The sequence below is a fragment of the Achroia grisella genome, unplaced genomic scaffold (assembly GCF_030625045.1).
Source record: "Achroia grisella isolate CSIRO2021 unplaced genomic scaffold, CSIRO_AGI_Agris_v1 utg1320, whole genome shotgun sequence".
In the NCBI taxonomy this organism is placed as follows: Eukaryota; Metazoa; Arthropoda; class Insecta; order Lepidoptera; family Pyralidae; genus Achroia; species Achroia grisella.
Genome location: NW_026712621.1, coordinates 43,261 through 68,346, shown reverse-complemented (window position 1 = coordinate 68,346; position 25,086 = coordinate 43,261). Strand labels below are relative to the sequence as shown.

At 29.2% G+C, this 25,086-nt stretch overlaps 1 protein-coding gene across 1 annotated transcript in view; it reads left to right on the top strand.

Annotated features, from left to right (window-relative positions):
- Positions 1–25,086, top strand: part of LOC131855193 (tachykinin-like peptides receptor 86C) — an 87,801-nt gene that overhangs the window by 20,523 nt on the left and 42,192 nt on the right. The window contains exons 4-5 of the mRNA XM_059206439.1: positions 18,142–18,243; positions 21,418–21,552. Coding sequence (XP_059062422.1) covers positions 18,142–18,243; positions 21,418–21,552 — 237 coding nt within the window. The remainder of the gene's footprint in view (positions 1–18,141; positions 18,244–21,417; positions 21,553–25,086) is intronic.

Here is a 25,086-nt window from a genome sequence, read left to right as displayed (position 1 = left end):
ATGGTGTACCTTGAAGAATGAATACAAAATTCGTGTCTGCTTGGGTTGGTCTGGGTGCTTTGTATGTTTATTAAAAATATATACAAGTACATCTGATATTCGTAGTATAAGAAATGTATGGAATGTCTGAGTTATGCATATATTCATATATAATGTAAACAACGCAAAACATAACTGCAGCACAAATATTAAGAAAATCTGGTAAATGAAAGACTGGAAGATATAATAAAAATGGATGTTAATATAAAAAAAAAGACTAAAAGTTACTTTCTTGTAAATAGGAGTAAAGCGACATCTGTAGGAAATTTCAAGGCGGCTGAGTAGAGGATCAATTTATTTATATCTAATGTACACGTGGATACATTAATGGCAGATATAACTAAAGCCATACAAAATTATATACTGTACGTGTACATTCTGGTAGCCGTATTTGTAGACACATTTATAGATAACCATCTATTAATGGTGATCAAAAGAATAATAAATAATACATATATCTATAAAAAGCCATCTATTACTTAATTAATGAATTGACTAATAATGATGTAGGTGGCGTAACGAAAATTTTCACTAATTTATCTACAGCCCCTTTGGGAATATTTTTCCGAAACTTTACGCTATATGTTGACTTATAATTTACAGTCTATGTTATCTAATTTTTCGAACCATTCTTATGTGAAACTTTAATATGTGTACAAACAATTTATTTGTTAGTCAAACAAAGACACAGTTTAAACCTCGTAATGTTTTTACTATTTTATTACATTTAGAAATATCAAGAAGTATATAATATAGATTATTAAATTGTAGAATTTTGAATTGTGGCACGGCAATTTTCAGAAATCATATGTCAACATTATATTATTAAAAACTCTACTTTTAGAGCACAGTAAAAAAAATAAATAAAAGAATCACAAACAATAAAATACAAGTAATATTTTATTATTTGTGATTATTATTTCTGGAATTTTAATTGTTATTGTTATATTTTTTATTTATGTTTTAATTAATTTTCTGTTCATGTAAGTCAGCATTGATTTTTTGTTTTTTCCCAGAAGTCAACTGTTTGCTGGAGGAATAATGCAGTGTTTGATTTTTTTTTATTGTAATAAAATAAAATATTTTGAATGTATTCTACGTTGATTTTAATAATGACGCCACGGAATGTTCGAGAAGAAGTACAAAATGTGTATAAAATAACATCGTTGTTCTGTGCCTGACATTCCAAATTTGAATTTATATAATTTTATTTTTAAATAAAGTAAAGGGCTATTTGCGATCGCAAACACCAACTATTCATATTAGCACTTATATTTATTCCGATTTTAACAATAATGTCAATTCAACACAGTACAAGATCTACGAGTAATCTCGTAGTTGGCAATTAACATGTTAAAAACTAATTTTTTTAAATATATATGCACATATTCTCATAACTCAACAGACTCGGAACAATAATGCGCTTTTGTTCCGAGATTTAAAAACCCAGACATCTCACATTTGTCATGCTTAGAAGTATGTATGTCTTTTTTATTCCGTTTTTATTTTAATGGAATCATTTATAAGTATGGTTTTCCTTTGAAACTCTGACGGGACTGGAAAGGGTTACATAAAAGAATAATGGCTTCATAATGTAAATGTACAAAGTACTTCAAAGCTAAGAAAATAAAACTATAAAACGTGCTTATATTTTTAAATTGAACAAAGCTATTTATAAAATATATATAAATATTGTTATTAAAAATAACATTATGATTATTTAATTACATAACATATGACATTATGACCTTTTAATGTTTTTAGGGATATTAATAGTAGTATAATAATAATATACTCGTATATTTATATATTCGTATATTATATATTTCTATATTATACAACTTCCAGTTTAATTGCAATAGGGACAAAATTTAAATCAAATATAAAACAGATAAAAAAGAAATATCTGCAAGACGATTATATTTAATAATGGGTTTTTTAATATAGATTTATAATCATGTAATGCGAAAGTTGTTATTTTTTTATACATCGTTACAGTCGTCTGTGGTACAATGATTATGCAAGTGTTATTGTCTAAGAGCACAATTGTACCTTTACCTTAGTTCCTACTTTGCGCATATGTGTTAGTTTTAATATTCATGATTCTCTTTTACGGTCAGTAGAATTACGTCAGAAATGTGTTTTTTTAATGTAACTGGATGGCAAACAAGTTGATGGGCACCTAATAGTAACTTACCATTAGGTGTCCCACAACATATTTATGTAGAAGGCGGTTAACACTTGATAATCGCCTTTTATTTCCTTAATTAATGGATTTAAATTATTTTGTTTAATTTCGCTACCATTACAATATGTGAGACCACAGATATTCCGAGTAGAAACCTATTCACCACTTATACATAGTAGCGTGACGCCCTTCTATATATACAAGTGATCAAATTCCGACCATTATTTGTGCTACGCCCATATTGCGATACGTGTTTCGCCTCTGAACGAGGCATCATCAGGCAATGAATAGATCTCGTATATAGCTGTGAAGCCCAGTGTTGACTATTCGACGACACGCACTTGCAATTTCCCTGGTATTGCGAGAGCTCATGGGCGGCAGTAATCACTTGCTATCCTGGTGAAGAAGCTCCCTTTTATTCCCTATGCTATAAAAAAGACTAGGTCTAACGCTGATAGATATAATAACAATAATAATAATTCGATAAATCACGTCAACTATATACATAAATAAATAAATAATAACACTTTGGTTGTCACAAAATACAGTGTAATATGTTGTTATTCGTGGACTAATATGTTATATTTCTATGCCCTGTAATTTCTGTAAGTTAATAATAGCCGTTAATAATAAAAGAGAATTGGAGGTTTTTCAACTAAGGCTAAAAGAACAACTATATACAAACACAATTAATTTAATTGGTTCCTTTTCAGTTATGTAATGTTTGCGTAAATAAAATAATTATAAATATACTCCCTTTCAACAATCTCTCGAAAGCTTGGTTGGAAATATATTGCTCAGCAACAAGATAATTTCTTAATTTTCTTGAGTGCGTTGACCGTTTCTTGTTTTGCGCTTAATTATTTCCCATCTAATTATTTACTTAATGAAACAATTAAATAAGTAAATAAATGTATACTTCTAAAGGTTTTTATTATAATAATAGTCATTAACAACATAAATATTTCAATGTTTTGTATTTATTTGTTTCCTATTTTTTTTTTATTATACTAGTGGTTACTATTTGTTCGTCTGGTAGTAAATGGTTAATGTTGTGTACTGTTATAGACACAAGTACAGCAAAGATGACCTCAATTATCATCATCCATTCCACTGTCATTATGAGTCTCTTTCCACAAGATCCGTTGGCCTAGATACTTTTTGTGGATGATAATGGAATGGTTATTCAGACTGCACTACTAGTATCCGCTGACGGTATGCCATAAATACTGAGCCTTTAAGAAGAAAATAAGATAAATTAATAATAATAATATCACAGTACAATTCACACAGTACCATATAGTCTAGTAGTATATATTTTTTGTAAATAGATTAACAATATGCATAGAAAATATCAAGACCGATGAAAACAAATATTTGTACCATGCTAAAATTGAACCCGAAACCATCAGAAGTTAGACGGTGTGCTAGACCGCAAAATCGCAGACACCGAGGTCTATTAGTGATGTCGTATTCACCATCATAGTTTTTAGAGGAAACTACATTCTTATCTCAACCTGTAAATAAATAAATACGTCACCTTAGACATCTTACTCTATAAAAATTAATTCCAGTGCTCGTACTATGAGTATTTGAAAAATGATATATATATATATATTTTTAATGCGTTTTTAATATTCTATACAGTTAACAAATTGTTAAAAATGTTCCCATAAATTAAAATATATTTAAAAATCGTAGCATATACATATATACGGGTCAAAAATAAATACATAACAAATTCAGTATGAGACTAGCTTACATAAGTACATTATAAAAACCTTCGGAATCGACAAAGGTACACTGAAGTTAGATATAGTCGAATAAAGAATCTCTGTTATTGAAGATGTTCGTGAAATACCGTTAACCCATCAATTTTCATTGTATTATGAAGTGACAATTTCTGTTCTTATCCAACATAAAGAATAGTTGTTTCTTAACAGTGCTTTCTACGTTGCTGTGATATCGAGAGCTCCTTAAACAAGATTAATGATATCTATCTATCTAAATGGATTGTCACTCTGTATCAAACACACTGATTTCCAAGAGTAGGTATGCAGATGAGTGAAGTGGAGCGTGTTTAAAGATATTCTATAATGAAAAAATCATAATAGATCTGACGCTCTGAGTGCGCGGGTTCGATTCCTCGCACGGTGCAAACTTTTGTATTCATGAGTATGATTGTTTTTTCGTCTGGGTATTTTCTATTTATATCAGTTGTTTAGTAATACCCATAACACCAGCTCTGCTTACCTTGGGACTAGATGTATAGTATATGTATATCAGTATTTTAAAAAGTTTATGGTATTTATAATGTACTTAATAATAATAAAAAAAGGTAACAAAGATCCATGCGGTAGAGTTCCTAATATGCTTCTTGCTTTCTCAATGATTTACAAGCGAGATTTTTTTAGTTATTTTATAATACCTGTGTATAAAATAGCAACTGGTTATAAGTTATTATAATCAAGATAATTTATTATCGACCCACACCTGCCAGACGGTTTGGTGTTGAGTTTTATTTCGAGTTTTCCTTCCTTTGCACTGATTTATTTGTAATTTGTTCCTGAATTCCATTTTTACGACGTCCCGAGTGGTGACATATTGTATCTTTACTACGTCCTTATACGATATAGTACAGTAAGCAGATTATTGTTTATTTTTTCAGTAAAAAGTATCTAATGATAACCAGTTAAGATTTTTGAGTACAAAGTAATATATTGAAAGGAAAAATTATAGCTATATTTATCATATTTATCTTTATATAGTATAAAGTGAAGTTACTTCCACTAACTGTTTTTATTATCTATGTTTTTTTATAATATTGCATTGTTTTTATATGACATAAGTCATTATTACACAATATTTTACGACTATACGGGTGCCGTTTTCTTTGCTCGTCGTCTTGGTCTCTATTCATAACATTTTAGACCTTTTAAACTACGCAACGGACTCTAATGATGTTTTTACGAATAGAGTAATTCAAGAGGAAGGTTTATATGTGTTATACGTACGTGTAAACCCGCTGAAGTCTTAAAATTAAGAAAGTATTTTTTGTATCTATTATATTCTGCCTTGAATTATGTTCTTTTTTCAATATCAATAGGGTACAAAAACAATTATACTGTTTATTCCTTCATAAATGTAGTTGTAGTTTTTTTTAGTTGCTGACTGAGGCCATATTATTGATTCTATCAATAAGGTTCTTATAGATTTTTTACAAAGTCGTCTGCGTTAATACAACTGTCTTACCTATCTCAGCCGCCAAATAGCAAACATTAAAAATGTAAAATGTGTTACAAATTCAAAAATCATTTATTCATGTAGGACATATTAGCCGCTTATGAACGTCAAATGTACTATATAATTTTAATACTTTTCCTAACGTCCAATTTAGTATATAGATCAGTATCTAGAGTATATAGATATGAAAGATAAGATAAGATAGTGATTGAGTAATTAAATCCTGAATGGCAACGTACCAGTATCATTAGCGTCAGATCATAATATGATATCTGTGATCCCGTTCATTTATATATACAACATTACCATTTGCCATCAGCTTGTTTAATATTCCAATTACATAAAAAAAAATAGACTAGCGAGTTAATTTTGTCACAGAGCTTTGTAAAATTGAGCGTATCACCATATTCCGTAGTAATATTCCCCGGAATTTTTATTGGATATGAAAACAGCGGGATGAAACAACGACGTGGATTACAAGTCGCATTAGCGTCAAACTTTTGGACATCGAGTTTCGTTGGAGCTGGTCTATGCAGAACTTTATAAATAGTTCAGTTGTGATACGAACATAATTATCTAAGGAATCTTAAGAACTCCTTTTTGTAGAATCATCTGTTTAAAAGGAAAGTTTTAGAATAATTTTAAAAATATACTCTCCCGAATCGCCTTTAATCATGCAATAATAATAGTATCATTAATTATTTTCAATCGATTTTTTTAACGAACATGCAGAAAAATTCTTTTGAATTAAGAATCCATTTGCTTTAGTAAATCGGTAATAATTAAGACCTCCCTAAATATTACCGATTTACTAAAGCAAATGGATTCTTAATTCGAAAGAATTTTTATGCATGCTCGTTAAAAAAATCGATTGAAAATAATTTAATTAACCTGTTAATTACGTGTGGACAACAGAACAAACAGAGCGCGGTCTCCACAATAATGGAATTTCATTATTAATTCGTTTGGCTTCCTATTTTAACGGGTGAAAATTGCTGGCCACCAAGATTATTTTGTTTTTTTCTGGGGGAAATAAACATGGAAATTTGGTCGGTAAAAATAGAGTAAAAATTTTCAAATAGAATATTCTCAAGATAATTATTTATTGATATTTTTAATATAGGTTTTCGCGAATAACAACAACAACAATATTTTATGTTTTCTCCATTTTTACCTGATTACCAATATTATTATTACTCCATTTTGCTAGAACTATATACGTATAAAGTCATTTTAAAGTACTATATTTAAGGTAGCCTGGAATAAATCGCTCGTTGTTACTGCTATATTGTAAATATGTTGTTTAAAAAATATATATTTATGTAATTTTCTTTCTGTGAGAGAAACAATACTCTGTATTGTTTTATTTATTTTTATTGTATTTTCATTAATTCAATATTTTATAATATATATGCGTATTGGTTGGCACGTCTCTTTACAATACGAAGTTACAGATTGAATTCGTATTGTAATCAATTTAGGCAGGAATTTTTACATTTGCGTGGTGTGGATGTTCTTATACATTACGTTACTTTGTACATTTCATACAATTCACTCGATAAGTAAAGTAAGAAAAAATTTGACATGCACAATATTATGAGACGTTTTATAAGGTTAAACCTAATAACCCAAATATTGACAAAATCAAATTAGATATTAATAAAAATATGTAATTGCGGGCATAAAAATATGTAACTTATTTACTAGACGTTATTTAGGTAGCTAAACATCGTTTATTTTGTAAACATTTTCATATAATATCATTGTTTATGTGGTAAACATTTAAAATATGTAGGTACGCTCAGACGGACGATGCATTAAATCAAATTCAAAAGACAAACAGATTACCATCAATCATAAGGTGTAAACAGTATTTTTGTTTCGTTTAGGACATAAATCCTACATATATTACAGTCTACAAATAAACACACACACAAAGTCGCAGGTAAAGGTATCTCCGTTTATTTGTGGACTTTATTATAATCAACAACAACAGTTAATAAAATATCTATACAACGCCATCTATTACATAAGTAATAAATTAATAATAATAATTTTTTAAATTGTATCTTTTAGTTTTCTTTCATAATTTAGAGTATCAAAATTCATTAGATTGGCATATCGAACAAGTAAGAAACATTTATCTTCACAAACTAAAGCATTTTTTATTTTATAAGAATTTCATTTAATCGCAAATAGATTGTCTTTTGAAATATCTCTCTTTTGTAATGACATAACATTTTTATATTTTATATACACCTAGATGGTCGTCATCATCAGCAAGGCATATGACTGGGAACGAATTTCTATCTATATAGAAGTAAATACAAATATATAAATAAATACAACTATATTAAATTTATTTATAATATATAAATATACATTTCGTCGAATTTTTATTTGTTAGTAGATAAATAAGAAAATTAACCACCAGAACATTTTAGATTGGAATTATTTATATAGCTGAAGCATAAAAAAGTTACATAATTCCTTTGACTAGGTAATAGTCTAGACAGAGTATCAAATATGATATTATTATTTATTGTATAACAGAGTATTAAATATAAAATCGTCCTGAAAAAAATAAAGCTAACATCTTTTAGACATGCTGTAACAGTCTTTGCTCTGCTTTGTAAAAAAATCAATGTGTAATATAAGAAGTAATATTCAAATAAATAATATTTCGTCTTATATATACATATATATATATACATTGATTTTTATCAGAGACGTGTTCGTGTAATGTCTAATGGTGTAGTTGACGTTCCTGATCTTTATTTAAATTACGTTTCTTCTTGCGTGTTACTCTTCCACTACATACTCTTACCACTTAGACAATCTTTCATATTATATGTAGAAATAAATAAAACAAATGGCGGACCAAATTCTTCTACTATACGTTATTTAATTTTAACAGTTATAATTTTGCCTTTTTTTGTACATCTTTCGATCTAATTGGGAAAACTCGGAGTAATGATTGATCTGAATACAAGCAAGTTCTATTTATGTAACTTTACATAAATAAAAATGCATACTTATGCATGCAGGAATTATTCAGTATTTATAATGAGAAAAATCTAAATTTATTATTTCTACATATTTCTATATATCTGTGCATTCGGTAAATTTTCATATAATAAATAAATAATATATGTAGAACATTTATTAAGTAACACTAATAATTTAATAAATACTAATAGTAGTGTAACTGCAATTACATAAATTAATAGATGCAAAAGCATTATTTTTATATTCAAATTACAATAAATAATTTCATATATAAAAGTTATATTATGTTAGATTAATATTAATAATATTAATGTTGTATTCTTTGTTAACTTTTTTTTTTTATTCTACATTTATTTAGGGTTTTTTATCATAATATGATAATGCCAGGCCCATCGTATCTTATTACTAATCTTATCTTCTACTGCACAATGAAAATAAAAAATTTGCTGGCTTATATTTAGACACATATTTTATTCGTATAAACTTGCAAATACTCAAAAAAAGATTTAAGTAAAGACGAGCTATATTTGTACTCCAGAAAAATGTTACTATAGAGGGCGACCTTAATCCTGCGTAAGTTGCTGATGTTGATATAATAGGTAATAATGTTATAAACAGGTAAAATTTGTGGATGTTCGGTGTAAGCTCCACCAATCTGATCCGATTTTGAAAATTCTTCAGCCATAGGCTATTTAATATCGTTATTCTACCAATTATAGCTGAGCTACGATAGAAAATATTGATATATATATAGAAAATAGTGACGCAAAAGCAGCTACTTAGGTATAAAATCATAATAAAGACAATTTAGACAGGAAATATAATGGAGAATTAATACAATTATCTCATTGAGAGATCTGTTTTAGTCTATCTTTGAGAAGCTAATAGCAATTATGAATATCGCAAGATGTAAATATTTAAGACTAGTGGCCCGCCTCGGTTTTATACGGAATATCCGTGACTTATATGGATACTCATACATATAGAAATTATTTCTTGAAACAATGGGATAGTTTCGGGGTTTCCAATTGTAAACCTGTTTATGATTCTTAAGAAATATAGTAACGATCTTAATTCTAATTCCTAGTCATTTGAAGAACTAAGCGGTGTGTAATGTATTCAGTTTATTATTATTGAAATTCAAATAACGTTTAATTTGAACTTTCTTTTGAGAATTCTTAATCTTAAACTTAAAAATTCAGAAGTACTAATTTTAAATATTCTTTCATGTCCCTATACTTCTTATATTTGAGATTAGACTCAAGAATAAAGAAGATCTTATTTTAAATATTCTTTTACGTCCTCTTTGCAGTCGGTTGAAAACAGGCAATTCAGAGTCATTTTAATTTGTATGAATCGTGACTGGTCGCGTAATTTTAGTTAAAACTCGACACACAACGTTAATTGAATGAGAGCCTGTAACAACATCCTACAGCTACCGAGCCCCTTGTGTATAGTATCATGTAAATTGGGGAGGCTGGCAATGGAAAAACGTACATGAAAAAGGGGTTTGAATACTAGAGACAGCTTGTGGACCAATACTAACACGTAAAGCTGTGTTTGTTTCAAGATGTTAATCTTTGAGATTACGATCGGATTTCATTTTGTTGGTGTATATGGACTAATTCTTGAGGAAAATTATATTATATTAGATGACTCGAACGACTTTGTCTGCATCACACTTACATGACATTTATCATTATATTTCGCCCAATTTACGAAATATCTTTTTTAATTTTAGCCTATATATTATTCTGATATATAAGCTACATTACTGAAAAGTTTCATCAAAATTAAAAAAAAATTCAAGAAAAAGTAACAATCTACTATTACTTGCTTTCTTATTAATATTACAAGTAACAGTAACACTTGTAATACTAGTAAGATTATACAATAACAGAAGTTTATTTTTTTTTTAAAACAAGAGCGGGTTGTTAATATAACAAGTAATATAATAAAATAATAGAGATTATTTTATAGTTGGTGTTAAACTCTAGGTACATACTCATTAAAATGCTTTCAATAACCTCGCAATACAAATATTTGATAAGAATCTCTGTGGGCTCACTTTGCTATATGATGAATTTAATACAAATAGAAATCATGTCAAATCGAAAATATTTCTGGTTTTATTAATAAAAATATAAAATATAGTATTATAAAAATATCAATTGAATTGCTAAACGTTCGAATCGTTAGAATGCCAGGCTACGGTACTTCGATGTACATCTTCTGGTATTGAGTGGAAAAAAATCTCACATGTCCCATCGGAATCCCAACGTTGGTAGATTATCGTGATGTACCTTAAAAAAAATAGGAACATGGATCGGTCTTGTCGTTCGGTGGAAATATATAATTTATGACAATCAAAAACGGCACAGCGTGCCCACCGCTGTCTTTCGGCTTATGTTGGTTTGATAACGGTAATTCCATTTCTATTCCATTCCAGTTTTCGGCCTTAGTTGATTTACAATAGTAAACCACTATGCCACGAAATTCGCACATTAACGTGTTATAATAAAACAATATTCCTACAAACCTAGGAGTGGAAAAACTTTTTTATGTGCCCAGAATAGCAAACAAGAATATAATCAAGAATCTTTGTGGTCGCAATAAAGTTTACGTGCCTATAATATTGAAAACCAATTTTTCGTATGCCTACGACCTTGTTGTAATATAAATCTAGATTTAGTTTGGTACTACAGTCTCCAGTTTTGTGCTTAAGAAGTAATGGCTCGTAAAACCAATTAATGTCTTTTGTGTACTAATATTAATAGCATTCATTACATTCCGGAAAGTTCTTGCGGGTGATTTTTGATGGTATTATTCTCTGATATTTGGAAAATAATAAAAATGGCGGAGTCTTTGTACATCCAATCTTACGAGTTGTTGATTAAACTAAAATGTAGCTACTTTACTTACCACTTTTATATATTGGTTGTGTTTATTTATCAACTAGCTACTCAGCCCGGCTTCGCTCGGGTGTATATCTATTATATATATAAACTTTCCTCCAGAATCACTCTATATATTACAAAAGAACTGCTTCAAAATCCGTTGCGTAGTTTTAAAGATTTAACCATACACAGGGATGGACGGCGATAGTAACTTTTTTATACTATTTAATAAAATAATGATGATGATGATATTGCTATAATGAAATTGATTTTGTTGCACAGATTTATGGTTTTTACATAAAATTATGTTCTGTTCTCCAGAACTTTTAAATATATCAATTATCATACAATTACATTAAAAATTGTTATAATTACTTGACAATGAATTAATTCAATAAAACATTATTATAACAATATTCTATCACTAAATTACCTACGAATAATATTTAGAAAATATGTTAAATGATAATATTAATACAATACCTATATGATCATTTATTTCAGTAATTTGTACTTGAAATATGTTTGTTTTATGGATTATTGTCTACGATTACATCTACATTACAGACTCAAAATTACAAAACCTTTAAAATATGCCTTTCAGTATAAATAATTTATTAACATATACAGCGACATATCTTCAGTAAATTTTACTATTTTAATAAGACAGAATAGAAAATTTGACTATACGGGCGCATAGTGCGCCTGTATAGCCTAAAAAAGATTAAAAATTGTATCAATTATCAATTATATGTAAAATTATAAAAATATAAATATAATATAAATATCAATCAATAAGAAATCGTTGCTTATCTCGTCATGGTTATGATTTTTCATAAAAATATTCAATACATCGAAAATTCTGTGTATATATATTATTTACCCTAGAGTATCTGATGAAACTACTAGCAGTCCCTACATAATCTCTAATGTAGTAACAATTCTACAGGTCAACATTATCACAGCCGCATAATAAATTTTACAGCAAGATCCCTTGAGTCTGTACAAGGAGTACATACATTTTTAATAATATTCTATTTACCCTGTACCTCGAAGGAATCCTTTGAGCAAGGGTTTCGTAATATAAATTGACATGTAACGATTTATACATACTCGTAAGTACATATGCAATTTCTGTATTTTTTTTCCACCGTAATATGTACCTAATGTACAATTTAATAAAAGTCATAAAAAATGCAACATTAGTATACTTAACACTATTTGATAAATGTCCTTATAAAATAAAGGTTTATGTTTTTACAGTTAACGTGGAAATAATAGTATAATAATTGTTTTATAATATACTATTTTTACTTTTAAGTACTCAATAAAATCATTGAGAGTATCGTATTATCAATTAATATTAAACCAGTATATTGTAAAGATATATTTATTTGTATTTCTGCCCTTTAAGGTGGACAATTTAAGTAAATACATATATACACCTCTTTTTAATCCTTACATACAATTAACAATTCTTGCACTCACTCATATCTCACGCCTACATGTTACTTCCGGTAACTCTCAAATTGGATATAGGCTACCAACCCTCCAAAGTAATTTTTAGCTTGCTAATTTTATATTGACTTTGTAACTCGTAATTTTAATTAGATATTTTATTAATTTGTGTACATTTCCCCCATTATAGCTAGATTTAAATTTTTGTTTAAATCTTTTATTGATATCTCCTTCTACCATCCATATGACAACCAAACCACATGTACATAATGACAAATCATCAGATCATGATAATTTTTTATGTAGTATCTGAACGATGATAGAATAAATATTATATTATTTTTGTCCATATACGAGAACCGGTATATCAGGATTATTCAGACTATTTTTATCTATATATAAATAACTGGTCCACCATTGAACCACATATACAACTGAAGCTTGAATCATCGGATATAGAATTTCCTGAAATTCCGTTTGAAACAGGAAATATCGCATTCGACCTATATATTGTTTAGATAATTAAAATGCAACCCAGAGGGACAGCCTACTGCTGTCACTTGGATTAAAGGCTTTGTTTAAAGGTTTGTGGGATATTAAAATTGATATCCAAACAGCTGTGATTAATTAGGCGTGGCGGGCAAATTTTCGCTGTATTCACGTTTATAATTTTCTGAGTCATGGTAGGGAATCTGTAGGTCACTAAGCCATTTTTACATCATCCCAACAAATCTTTACAATTAAAACCTTTTCCGTTAGAAATGGTTTAATGTAAAAAAGACTACATCTACAGCATATGTGAAATTAAACAACTTTCCTCGAGCAACATTACGGTTCGAAATATGAAAATAATTATTGAACTTTTCACATAAGCGCTGCGGTTAAATAAACATATTGAATGTTTTAATTATTTCCGTATGTCGATTCGTATTTCTCGGAAGGCGTGGCCCATTTCTATGATTACTGTTGCTAGTCTCTTACTATTTCGTAATACATAATAATAATTATTTACGATATATTGAAGGATTCGAGTCAGATGTACACATCAAAGGTATGGATTTATACGCTTCAAGTGACAATTGTCTCGTCATAAATAATAAATTTGTACTGTCATATTCGTCATAAACTTCTTTCGTCACGGCGCCGTCGTGTCATCGTATTTGTATAGTTTTTCGATCTAATTCCTATAAATATAGCAGAACTGAACTTTACGTTTTGATGATCATAATAAAGAGAATTTCTTCAATCCAGATTTAGAATGTGCTTTCTTATTTTATCCACTTCTGTTTATAATACTTTTAATTAAAAACTACATTCTTTTAATGTTTATTCAACTTTTAGTGATTTGAACCATAAAAGATAAAACTGACCTCTTATAGTAAACTTTATTAATTTATAAGATGTTGAATCACAGAGGAGATCAACATTGGGACTAAAATGTCCCAATGTTGATCTAAAATCTCTCAGTAAAAGTATGTAACAGCGGTTTTATATGGCATTGATCTCCTCTATCACTACATCAACATCTTCTATTATAAAAGAATGAAGTTATACCATAAGAGTTTGTTCACTGGTAAGAATTTGATCACCATTAGATAAGATCGAAACGTTACTCAAGTTTTGTCACTGAATATTTAGATCTCACATATATTGATTATAGTGCAATTAAACAAAATAATATAAATTTATTAAGTAGAGAAATAATCTTCCGCAATGACACCTTATTCGATTAAGTATATAAATGCATCTGTCTGCTTATTAACTCTACACAACTAAAAGGGTGAACGGATATTAATAAAATTTGATTGGATCACGAGGTTGAACATACGAGAGCCTGCTGCTCCTTGGAATTCTCTGATAATTGGAAATTACCCTGTACTTTGCAATATGCTACTCTTGATACGATGGTATATAATACATCCACTGCAAGAAATCCGTCTTTTGGGATATGTCCGCCATTGTAAACATTTATTTAATAAGTTCATTGTATCCTTTTATACAAAATCAATCGTACAATACAATATTACAAACTAACATCCTATTGTGTATCTGTGGATTAATATAAGAAACTACGAATGTATCTGTATTGCATGTAAATGGTAAAATTTAGGGCCTCGTTGTTTAACGGTTTAGCACATTGCCTTACTTATAATGGTAGCCGGATCGATTCCCCGCACGGTACAAACATTTTTATTCGTGAGGATCATTTTTTGTAATAGTTTGGACATTTTCTATGTATATTATACATGCATTTACAAAATAAATATCTATTTATTTATATCACTTGTCTAGTACTCATCACACAAGCTCTGCTTATCTTGGGTAGTCCCAAGATAAGCAGGTGGTGCTGTGTGAGCTGTACCTGTGGTTGTACTGAGATATTATCAAATAAATCATGTTAATATAACGAAGTAACATCAATTTACTGTTTTATTTATTGTGCATTCTATATGTTATATTAAAAAATAACAATTGAAGTTGTGTGTTACATCTAGTGTTATACAAACCTATGTAAAGGTTTAAATCATTAATCAATTCATTAGTCAAGCGTGGTTAATACATAGCCATTACTGTAGCAATGATTTAATAACGAAATATGTAGCTAATAACGCAATTTGTAAATCTACATGTGACGTTAGTTAGCGACTGACAAATTTGTTTAATTCAAACGCCATACATTGTGTAATGCTTTCAAATGAAGACGGATCTCTCGACATTTCGTTTATTATCAAGCCCTTTGAATACTAAAAGGGAGAACTGTCAGAGACACGCATTTAAGCCGAGTAAAGTAACCAAAGTACATGTATGTATATATAACAGCGTGCTTGTAAATAAACAAAGTAAGGTTGAGAGAGCATACGGACTTGAGTAACACTTTGTAGAAAGTCTGCATGCCTTTGTACGTATTAATTACGCTGCTTGAAAGCTATGTGCTAGCATGCTATTACGGTTGGACGAGTCAGCATAAATATAGTAAAATTATTAGGTGACTCCAAATTTTAGCATCACGTATAATAGTAACTTCCAAATAATGTTATAAGCATTCCAACGTAGCCGTTTATCATTCACTAGTGATTAGCAATTAATTGTAATTTTTATTGTGATTGCTTTTTAAAAGATCCTCCTATGTCACGTGACATAATCTATCATGCCAAATTACATTGATTAGTTCAGTTCTTCAGCAGTAAAAAGGTAACATACCGAGGGACTGACACTTTCCTATTTTTAAGGATATGGATTTACGAACCTTGTTCATCATTACTTTGCCTTCATTCCATTACTTGAGATCGCCACAGTATGTCATTATCTTCTTCCGCTCTCTGTCGGCCATTATATGAGAGCTTATTCTTCTATTAGGCATATTACCTTTATAAATCATCTATTTTTTTTTTGGTCTTCCTCTTTCATTACATTCTTTATATTAAAAGTAAATATCGCGTACCAAAGCCTAAATACATAGAGTCTCTACTATCAATTACGGTAGCAACTACTACTGACATAGTCTACTTTCATTGAATTAATATTTATACTTTTTCTAGCGTAACAGCACATAACATTATTGATGATTACAGCAATACTGCTGTTACTCAGTATATAAATACTAATGAATTTCTGAAACAATTTAATCTAAATATTGTTATTAGCCAAATGAAAATATAAAAATACCATTGAGCAGAGAGTAAATAGAGCAGATACTCCACAGAGTAAATAAATATAAATACGAATAACACAGTAATAATCATATCTATTACATTAAAAAAGTAGTTTAAAAGTCTACAGACTAAGAGCACTTTTCTTTAATTTATTTTTCACTTAAACAACGTGCTATTGTATTTTAAAAAAGTAAACTTATTTTTTGTTTAAATTTTTTTTAATCTTTACATTAATCTTCTGTGGTCTTACACCTCAAGTACATAAGACGTCAATTGCTCCTTCGGGACCGATCATTATGAAATTATGGGCAATATACTTTAGAGCCATTTTACAAAATTATCTAGCCCTTTATACGAGTTCAACATATTTTATTTAGAGTGCTATTTTATTATTTTTTATCTGACTTCAAAAATAAAGTATTTCTCATAAACGATCGAGTTTATTATGTATGGTACTTATCTACGAAGATTCTATAAAAATAAAAAAAATAACGACTATTGTTTAATTTTATAGTTTACTCTTTAAACTCGGTGTACAAAAATAATGTGGAAAAATAAATTCGCTATAATGATAAATTTTTTCATCATTTTTGTCCCAATAACGTAAGAAGTGAGTAAGAACAAATAGAATGATTTAACCTACCTAATTAAGTTAAATTACTATGGTTCGTATTATATACTTAAGCATACAAACATTTGGCTACCTAACTAGAGTGGATTTTAGTAATTTCCCATTCATCAGTTCAGGCTTTACGGCTGAAATAGGTGAAATGAGGCACCAACGCAGACATATTTTACAAAGCCTAATATTGGTATTTGTGAGGCGAGTGAAGCCTAATATATATCGTATTACCAGACACTGTCTAATCACTCCTCTCTATTCTATGGTTGCCTGGGAGAAATAAGCTATTTACCGAAAAGGCTGCTTATTGTTATTTCTATATTATAATTGTGTTGTGTTTTTATATTTCATGTACATATTACTTTATGTAATTCTTATTCCTTTCTGTGAAAGGAGCATTAAAAAGTATTTTTTTTTATCAGAAATTATTATATGTTATATATAAAAATAATATATAATAATTTCTAATAAATTGAAGTGTAGTTGCGCGGTGTAGTTTTTTTTTTCGGACTACTCTAATACGTTGGCCGCAACTGGCCTTAGAGCTTCACAGGTCGATGTGATATCGATGTCGATACAGGACGAGTGCAGATGGCACGGCAAAGATGTCATGTCTCTTATGCTGTACATTTCATTTCATATATATTATATAATATTTATTAGTTACCTTATAGATTATTTTTTGACGTAACTGCCCCACAACGCTTTCTGTATACCTAGAGGTTAGCTGGTGGAGAATGGCATACGGCATTAAGCTCGCCTTTGTACAAGTTATATTGTGCATTGAATAATTGAAATGAATTGAATAAAGTGCTTAATTAGCATTCTACAAAAGACAACTTTATTAGCAAGCTGCTTGGCGGCTAAAGTAGGTGAGACTGAAAGTACCTATGAAGTAGGTATAGAATAAAACATATTATATGATATATTCTAAATTTGAATTGTATAGGCTTAATAAGACTATGTATTTGATATTTTCAATTTGTATAATAACTTTAGAGTACAGATAAAATAAATATTCTTTTGTTTCAGTGACTGGGTGTTTGGAGTTCGGTATTGTCAACTAAGCAACTTCATTGCAAACGTGACAGTCGCCGCCAGTGTCTTCACATTGACGGGGATTTCATTTGACAGGTAATTAATTATACATTTTAAACTCACCGATCTCATGGTTGAACAGATTCCACCCTATAATGTGGGAGGGTATTGAGGGTCCGCCCATTAATTATTTTGGTGTACCAATATAAATAGGTTTGCAAACAAATTATTCGCGATTGAACACAAGCTGTTCGAGAAAACGATAGGAGAAAAATAAAATCTAGTAATTCATGCGTCTGCTAGTCCCAAAATGTCCAAGGTTTGTACTTTGGATATAGGTAGGTTTTATATTTTTATTTTTATCTAATTGGGATGGCAAATAAGGCCTCCTGATAGTAGGCAATTACCATATCCACATATCATAGAATAGTACTACGGACATCACCTTATCATGTGATACCTGTGATACCACTTATGCGTTACCATTCAAAAAAAGATGTCCTATAATTTTATTGCCTAATCTGCACCATGCCACCAAAATACATTTCTCAAACCGGCTGAAATAATTGAGACTGAGGTATCCACGCAGACGAGGTTCCACAGCCTCTGGCATTTGAAACTAATAAAAAGTTAATATTTCTCCTATACAGAATTCTCTGTTCATCCTATGTACATATTGTGATCCGTTTACCCGATTAGTTGTGAAATGGTTACAAACTGACAGATAGTCACATTTTTGTATTTATGATATTAATTTGGGTTTATTTATTACAAAAATATATACGAGTATTTTTAATATAATATATGTCTTGTATAATTACGTAGTAATAATGTATCTACTGCTTGTGTAAGAGATATTTAAGGGCCAAAACGTAAATATATGAGTGCCAGAGAAGGAAAAGTGTTTGATAAGTAGAACCCATTGATAAGCCGCCTGAGTACCGTGGTATTAGTGGGCTAACATCATCCTCTTGTGAGGATAATTTAAGCTTGTACTCTTATAAGATATTGCATTAATTCGGTTTATAATAATTTTTCGTTTCGTGTTGTTACATTTGTAAGAAAACATTTGTGATCGAATATTAAGGCACATATTTTCCTAAGCGTTATTGTGATTTAATAAATAGATTGAAACCATATATCTAAGAAGTTATTCAACATGTGGCATCTATCTGTAAGTATAAAAATGTACAAAATTCTATCAGGCACGTTGTCACCAGGGCCTGATTTGTAATGAAACCCTTCATTTCATTTAATTGTTCCTGTGATTTTAGTTCTAATCATTAGACTTTTAATTTCAAAAGTAGTCTATAGAAATATATAAAGTGTAAAGGAGCTATGATAGCTAAATAAGATTGATTACGGCATTTAATAAAAAATAAAAGGTTGTAAGTCCTGTTTCATTAGTTTTAATTTTAAATGTAACATTTAATTATGGTTAGATAACACATATTATATATTATATATATTCGATTCTTATTTCGTAGAATTTGCAAAATGTGTTCGTTGAGTTAGTTGAAGTTATTTACTCTATTTTATATAAAAATAACTTCTACAATTTAATTATAGAAATTACAAGGTTCTTTGGTTTCCTTCAAACTAACGAGAAAAAATAGAATATAAGTTAATATAATAATAGTGACCGCTTCAGGTCACTATTTATACGTATGATTATGAAAAATCACGAAATTATACCTCGATTTCTGTATTTTTATTGAGTTGCCGATATCGGGAATTTATGAACACAAAACATAATATTTTTTTATTACAAATTCTAGTATTTCTTACACAACTTTTATAACTCACCTTTTCAATATCTATTTATAATTTTTACATACCGAATTATCGTGAATAGATAAATAACATAACTAATAATCCAGTATAAAAAAAAGGTTTATGACTGCTTGTTCTATATTTTTGTTATGATAATTGGCAGATATCTGTGCGTGATATTTTGCTTGAAGATAGTAATAAAATATTTGAAGTGTAATAACACAAAATCCACATAATATACAGGATGTCCCTCCGTTTTATAGTCCCTTACTATCATCAAATAACTCCAGAAGTAAGTCTTGCCGTAATAAAAAACAAATTTACTGATTCGGGTGGATATATTCGTACTAGACTGACTTATTATTCTCATATCAGAATAATGACGTTCAATATCGAAAACAGGAGGGACTATATATTATATTTTTGTGAGGCAACATATGATAAAATAGTCATATAAATCATTGTATATGATGTATGTATATATTAAAGAGTGTAATTCTAGATAAGATAGACATCGTTATTGTTAAAATAGTTTTTGTAAGAGATAGATTGCAATAGTTCAAAACTTAGTATTCACACACTTAAACTTAAAAATGTAAAGTAATAATAAAATTATTTTAAAGAGCAACACGCAAGTTTCTTACTCGCTCTTCTTATTATGAGACAGCTTTCCGAACGAGCGGTAGATTAAAAAAATGTGATGACTATTCAAAAGTGTTTCAATGTAAGTTTATTTGAATAAATGATTTTCTATTCTATTCTGTTTACATAATGATGTGCTGTACTTAGTACTGCTAATTTATATAAGCGATTGCTTGAGGTGGACCACCGCCAGTTTATTTGACATTCAGATTACAAAAAAAAAAAAATACGACATTGAAATCTGGTGCAATATTGAAGGTAAACGTTAGGGGTAAAATCGGTATCTAATTTCGCTATACACCAAGCAATTTAGACAGCGATCCTGGAGCTCCACACCACTGCTGCTTTAATATCTTTCTAGTTCATTTTAGAGTCGTTTAGCCCCTTTGACCATTGTAGTCGTTACTTTGGCATACTCATATTAAGCTGAGTAAGTATATTTGAAATTAACTTAAAAAATCAAATTAATTGTTTTGAAAATGGAACGTCGAACATAGAACAATGATATTGGTTTGTTTTATTTTTTAAAATTATACATCTTCTCGAATATTCCACGTTATCAAGTGAGCAAAACAGTTTATATTTTTTTATTACAATTACATACAACGTTCAATATTCCTCCAGAAATCACTTAGTATTCAGATCTTAGTATCAAGATATATCTACTGCTATAACACTAATCTGTATGTACGAGTATGATATAGCTCTTTAGAAGTGCCATGAAGGATGTAGACTTAGGAATAAATCATTAAGCCTTAGCGGTGTTGACATGAATAATTGTAACAGCGAGAGAATTCGTATTCAAATAACTTTTACAAGTTTTAAACACATAATATACTGTCACTATATTTATAGGTATCAAGCTATCGTCAGGCCAATGCGACCGCGGATGTCCAAGACTTGTTCTCTCATCATGATAGCTGGGATATGGATTAGTGGAATGCTTCTAGCTATTCCCTGCCTTCTGTATTCTACCACGAAGGAATATAGGTAAGTGCCTTATCACATATATGTAATATTATGTTATGTCTGTGCTATTACAAAAATTTACATTAAGTGCAATAAAATTAATAGTAGATCACCATGGTTACTACCATAACCATAGATTACTAAAATTACTTAAAAAAGGAGTACCCAAATGGTAGAAATTCAAAATAGTAGTCTACGAGTACTTATGTAAAATCGTTATTGACATAATTTTGATTCAGGTGCTTTCAATAGATGTTGATTAGTCCTTATCAGTTTCAAACGATAATATGTGAATGTAGGTACTATGTCAGTTCATTTACCCCATTATGACCATTTCTACAGAAAAGCTATTCGATTTATGTACAGACTTTTTTACAGTAATAATTGTGACCTACCTATATTACTTAGTTTGCATCTGCAACTCTCGAATACTTCATAGTAAATCCCAGACCGATCAATTTTAGTCTATTACACTCGAAAATTGTTAATAACATCCTTACATAATTAAGCCTCGGAAATAGAATCACGTTGGTTTCTTCCTCTCTCAGGTCTCTTTACTAACAGTTCTCTCTCCCTCCGATTCCTCGTATTCGTAAACATATCGAAATGAAAGAATAAGATAGAATAGTATTAGAACTACAGAGCTTATCTAAATTGGTTTTTGTACTAAGCTTGTGGGGAAACCTGCAAGTAATTGAAAAGAGTTTGCAGCATCACTCCGCAATATAAAGATGTTATGAGATAGACTAGTAGCTATCCTTGTTAGCGTTAGAACACAAATTAGTTTTCTAATAAATATTTGTACTGACTTTATTTGCAATATGGGTCTTGAATATGAAGTGGATATTGTCTACCAGCAGTAATTAAGCATTAATTTTACAGTCAGTAGCTATTAGCAGTTATAAACTACATATTTCACAGTGGAAGCACGTCTAATGCTTTATACGTTTGTACTACTTCTGCAAATTAAAGTGCTTCCAATAATTTACTGTATTGTCATTGTGTACTAGGCACAGTATCATTTTATTGTTCTCTAGACGATCCAGTAAACTTCTTGTCGCGTACGATATATGTTTTTACTACCTGTTACTTCGTCTGCAAAAACTTCCAATTCTTATTTCACCTACTTCCAGTTTATCTTTGGGATAAAAGATGCCCTATGTCTACGTTCTTATCAAATTTCTTTGGTTGCGTTCAGTTATTTGGTCATGAAAAAATAATCGGTATCTATCGGTTACATCTTCGCGACCATTAGAATTTAGAATATTATTATGGTAGTATGGATAAATGTTTGGTTATAATTATGATGACTTACATCAGCATGTCTTACTTTAATTCTTATATCATTACTTTAATAATAATGAATATTATAATTTCACAGTCGCTCAAAATCACAAATTTTACCTTACGAATTTTAAAGCCCATTCTCTTCCCTTTCTTTTTTATTTTAGCGACTTTTCTCGTCATTTCTACGCCATTATAAATAATTTGAACTTCAATAAATATAAAAAGAAAAGCTAAATTAGTCTAGTCATTCTCAAGTTTTTCGCTTAGCAACTCCATTATCGATTAATTTTTATTCATATTATTATATACGACTAAATTACCTTGGAATTCATAAAATACCTTAACATTTTATGATCAAAATTACAGTACAAACTTCTACTGAAATATATTAAAAATAAAACAAGTCAAGATTAAGTGTAAATAGAACTCATAGCCCGTAGACTTTTAGCCGTGTCTTGTATTATTCATGATAATTTTTTAATTAATATTTTACCACTTTGGTAGCGATGAAAGAGTAATATCGACTTTGAAAAGAACATTATGACATCACTAGCTTTAACTTCAAGTAAAAAAACTGTTTACATCTATTAATTCCACATTACATCTTTAACATTAAAATTATTTATTGTGTGGAAGGAATCTTAAATCATGTTAAAATAAATATTAAAAAAAAATGTTAACAATTGCTGCTGTTAAAATACATAAACTATTATAATTGTTATAATTAAACAAATAATACTAATAAATGATAATAACATTAAAAGAGTCAATATTATATCTAAATCTTTTTTTAAACGAGGTAATAATTTTTCCAACCCGTTTGTTTATTAGGCCATTTAAGTAAATATTTTGTAAGCCTACTTTTTCCGGATTTGGGTCGTGGCATTATACATTTGTATTGTTAAGGATGTTTTGTGTGTCTATTTTAATGTTCTGATTCAGAAATTTAAAACTTAATTAGTATAATGATCCATTTTTAGTTTCATTACTGGTATAATATGAAAGGATAATTAATATCTTTTGATATAATAGAATTCTAACACAGTGAAAACTATCTGTCTGTTTCTATAATAAGATTTCTAGTAAAAACTGATGGAAGAATTAGTATTACATTTTTATAGAATAACTTGTTAAATATGTGATAAAGTGTATAATAACTTATCTATACTATAGACTATTTGTTCATTATGAGTCTAAATCATGAGTATAGTCTAAATTTGAGACCAATCTAAAGATAATTTAGTTAGTTTTGTTATAAAGCTTTATACTACTTTTCTTTTTGCCACGCACAACCACATTGTGGAATCATCTGCCAGCAATGGTATTTTTGAACCGATACGATATTCCTTCAAGAAAAGAGCTTATTCCTTTTTAAAAGGCCGACAACGTACTTGCAATTCCCCTGGTGTTGAGGGTGTTCATGGGCGGCGGTAATCACTTACAATCAGGTGAGCCGCGTGCTCGTTTGTCCCCTGCGTTATAAAAAAAAATACTAACATGGAATTACATAATTATATTTATTAGTACGTATTAATTGAGTTTTTTTTAGTATGGTTGTTTGTATGCCTGAAAAAGGAAACTTTTGTAAGGTCGCTCATTGTTGCCCATTTTGTTTTATATAATTTCAATGCCGTGAAGTAAACAATAAATATTCTATTGTATTTCAATGAATTCTGTAATTTGGTAGTTAATTATTACTACCATATATATATATATTACATGATTCAGTGGAATACAATACATTGTTGGCGTAAATTGGAAAACAATAACGGCGCTTTTGTTTTTCACATTGACCCTTATTTTTTTGTCTCAACGAAATAAAATCTAGTGAACCTAAGTAAATATATTATAGGTGAGTTCAAACAGTAATATACATGATCTGTTAAAGAATATTAAGTAAGTAAGAGATTGCTTAGCGATAAGGCCATCTTTTTACCTATGATTGTATATATATTTATATTAATTAATATATATTTTTTTGTTCTGGTGCAATGAAGTGTATAAATAAATAAATAAAAATAAAAAAAAATATTATAGAAGAAAACAGGGACAAGATATTTATGAGAGAGATATTTATGTTTAATGAGAGTGTTTATGTAAATTGTTTTGATTGAAGTTACTCAGAAATCGTAACGAGAACTGGCGTAGGTAGAGCATTGATTACGATATCCATCGTGTTGTTATAGATATAACAGATGTTTATCATTACTGATAATGTCGTTGTTTGTCATTCTTGATAGTTAAAATGAAACGTCGACCTAAAAATTA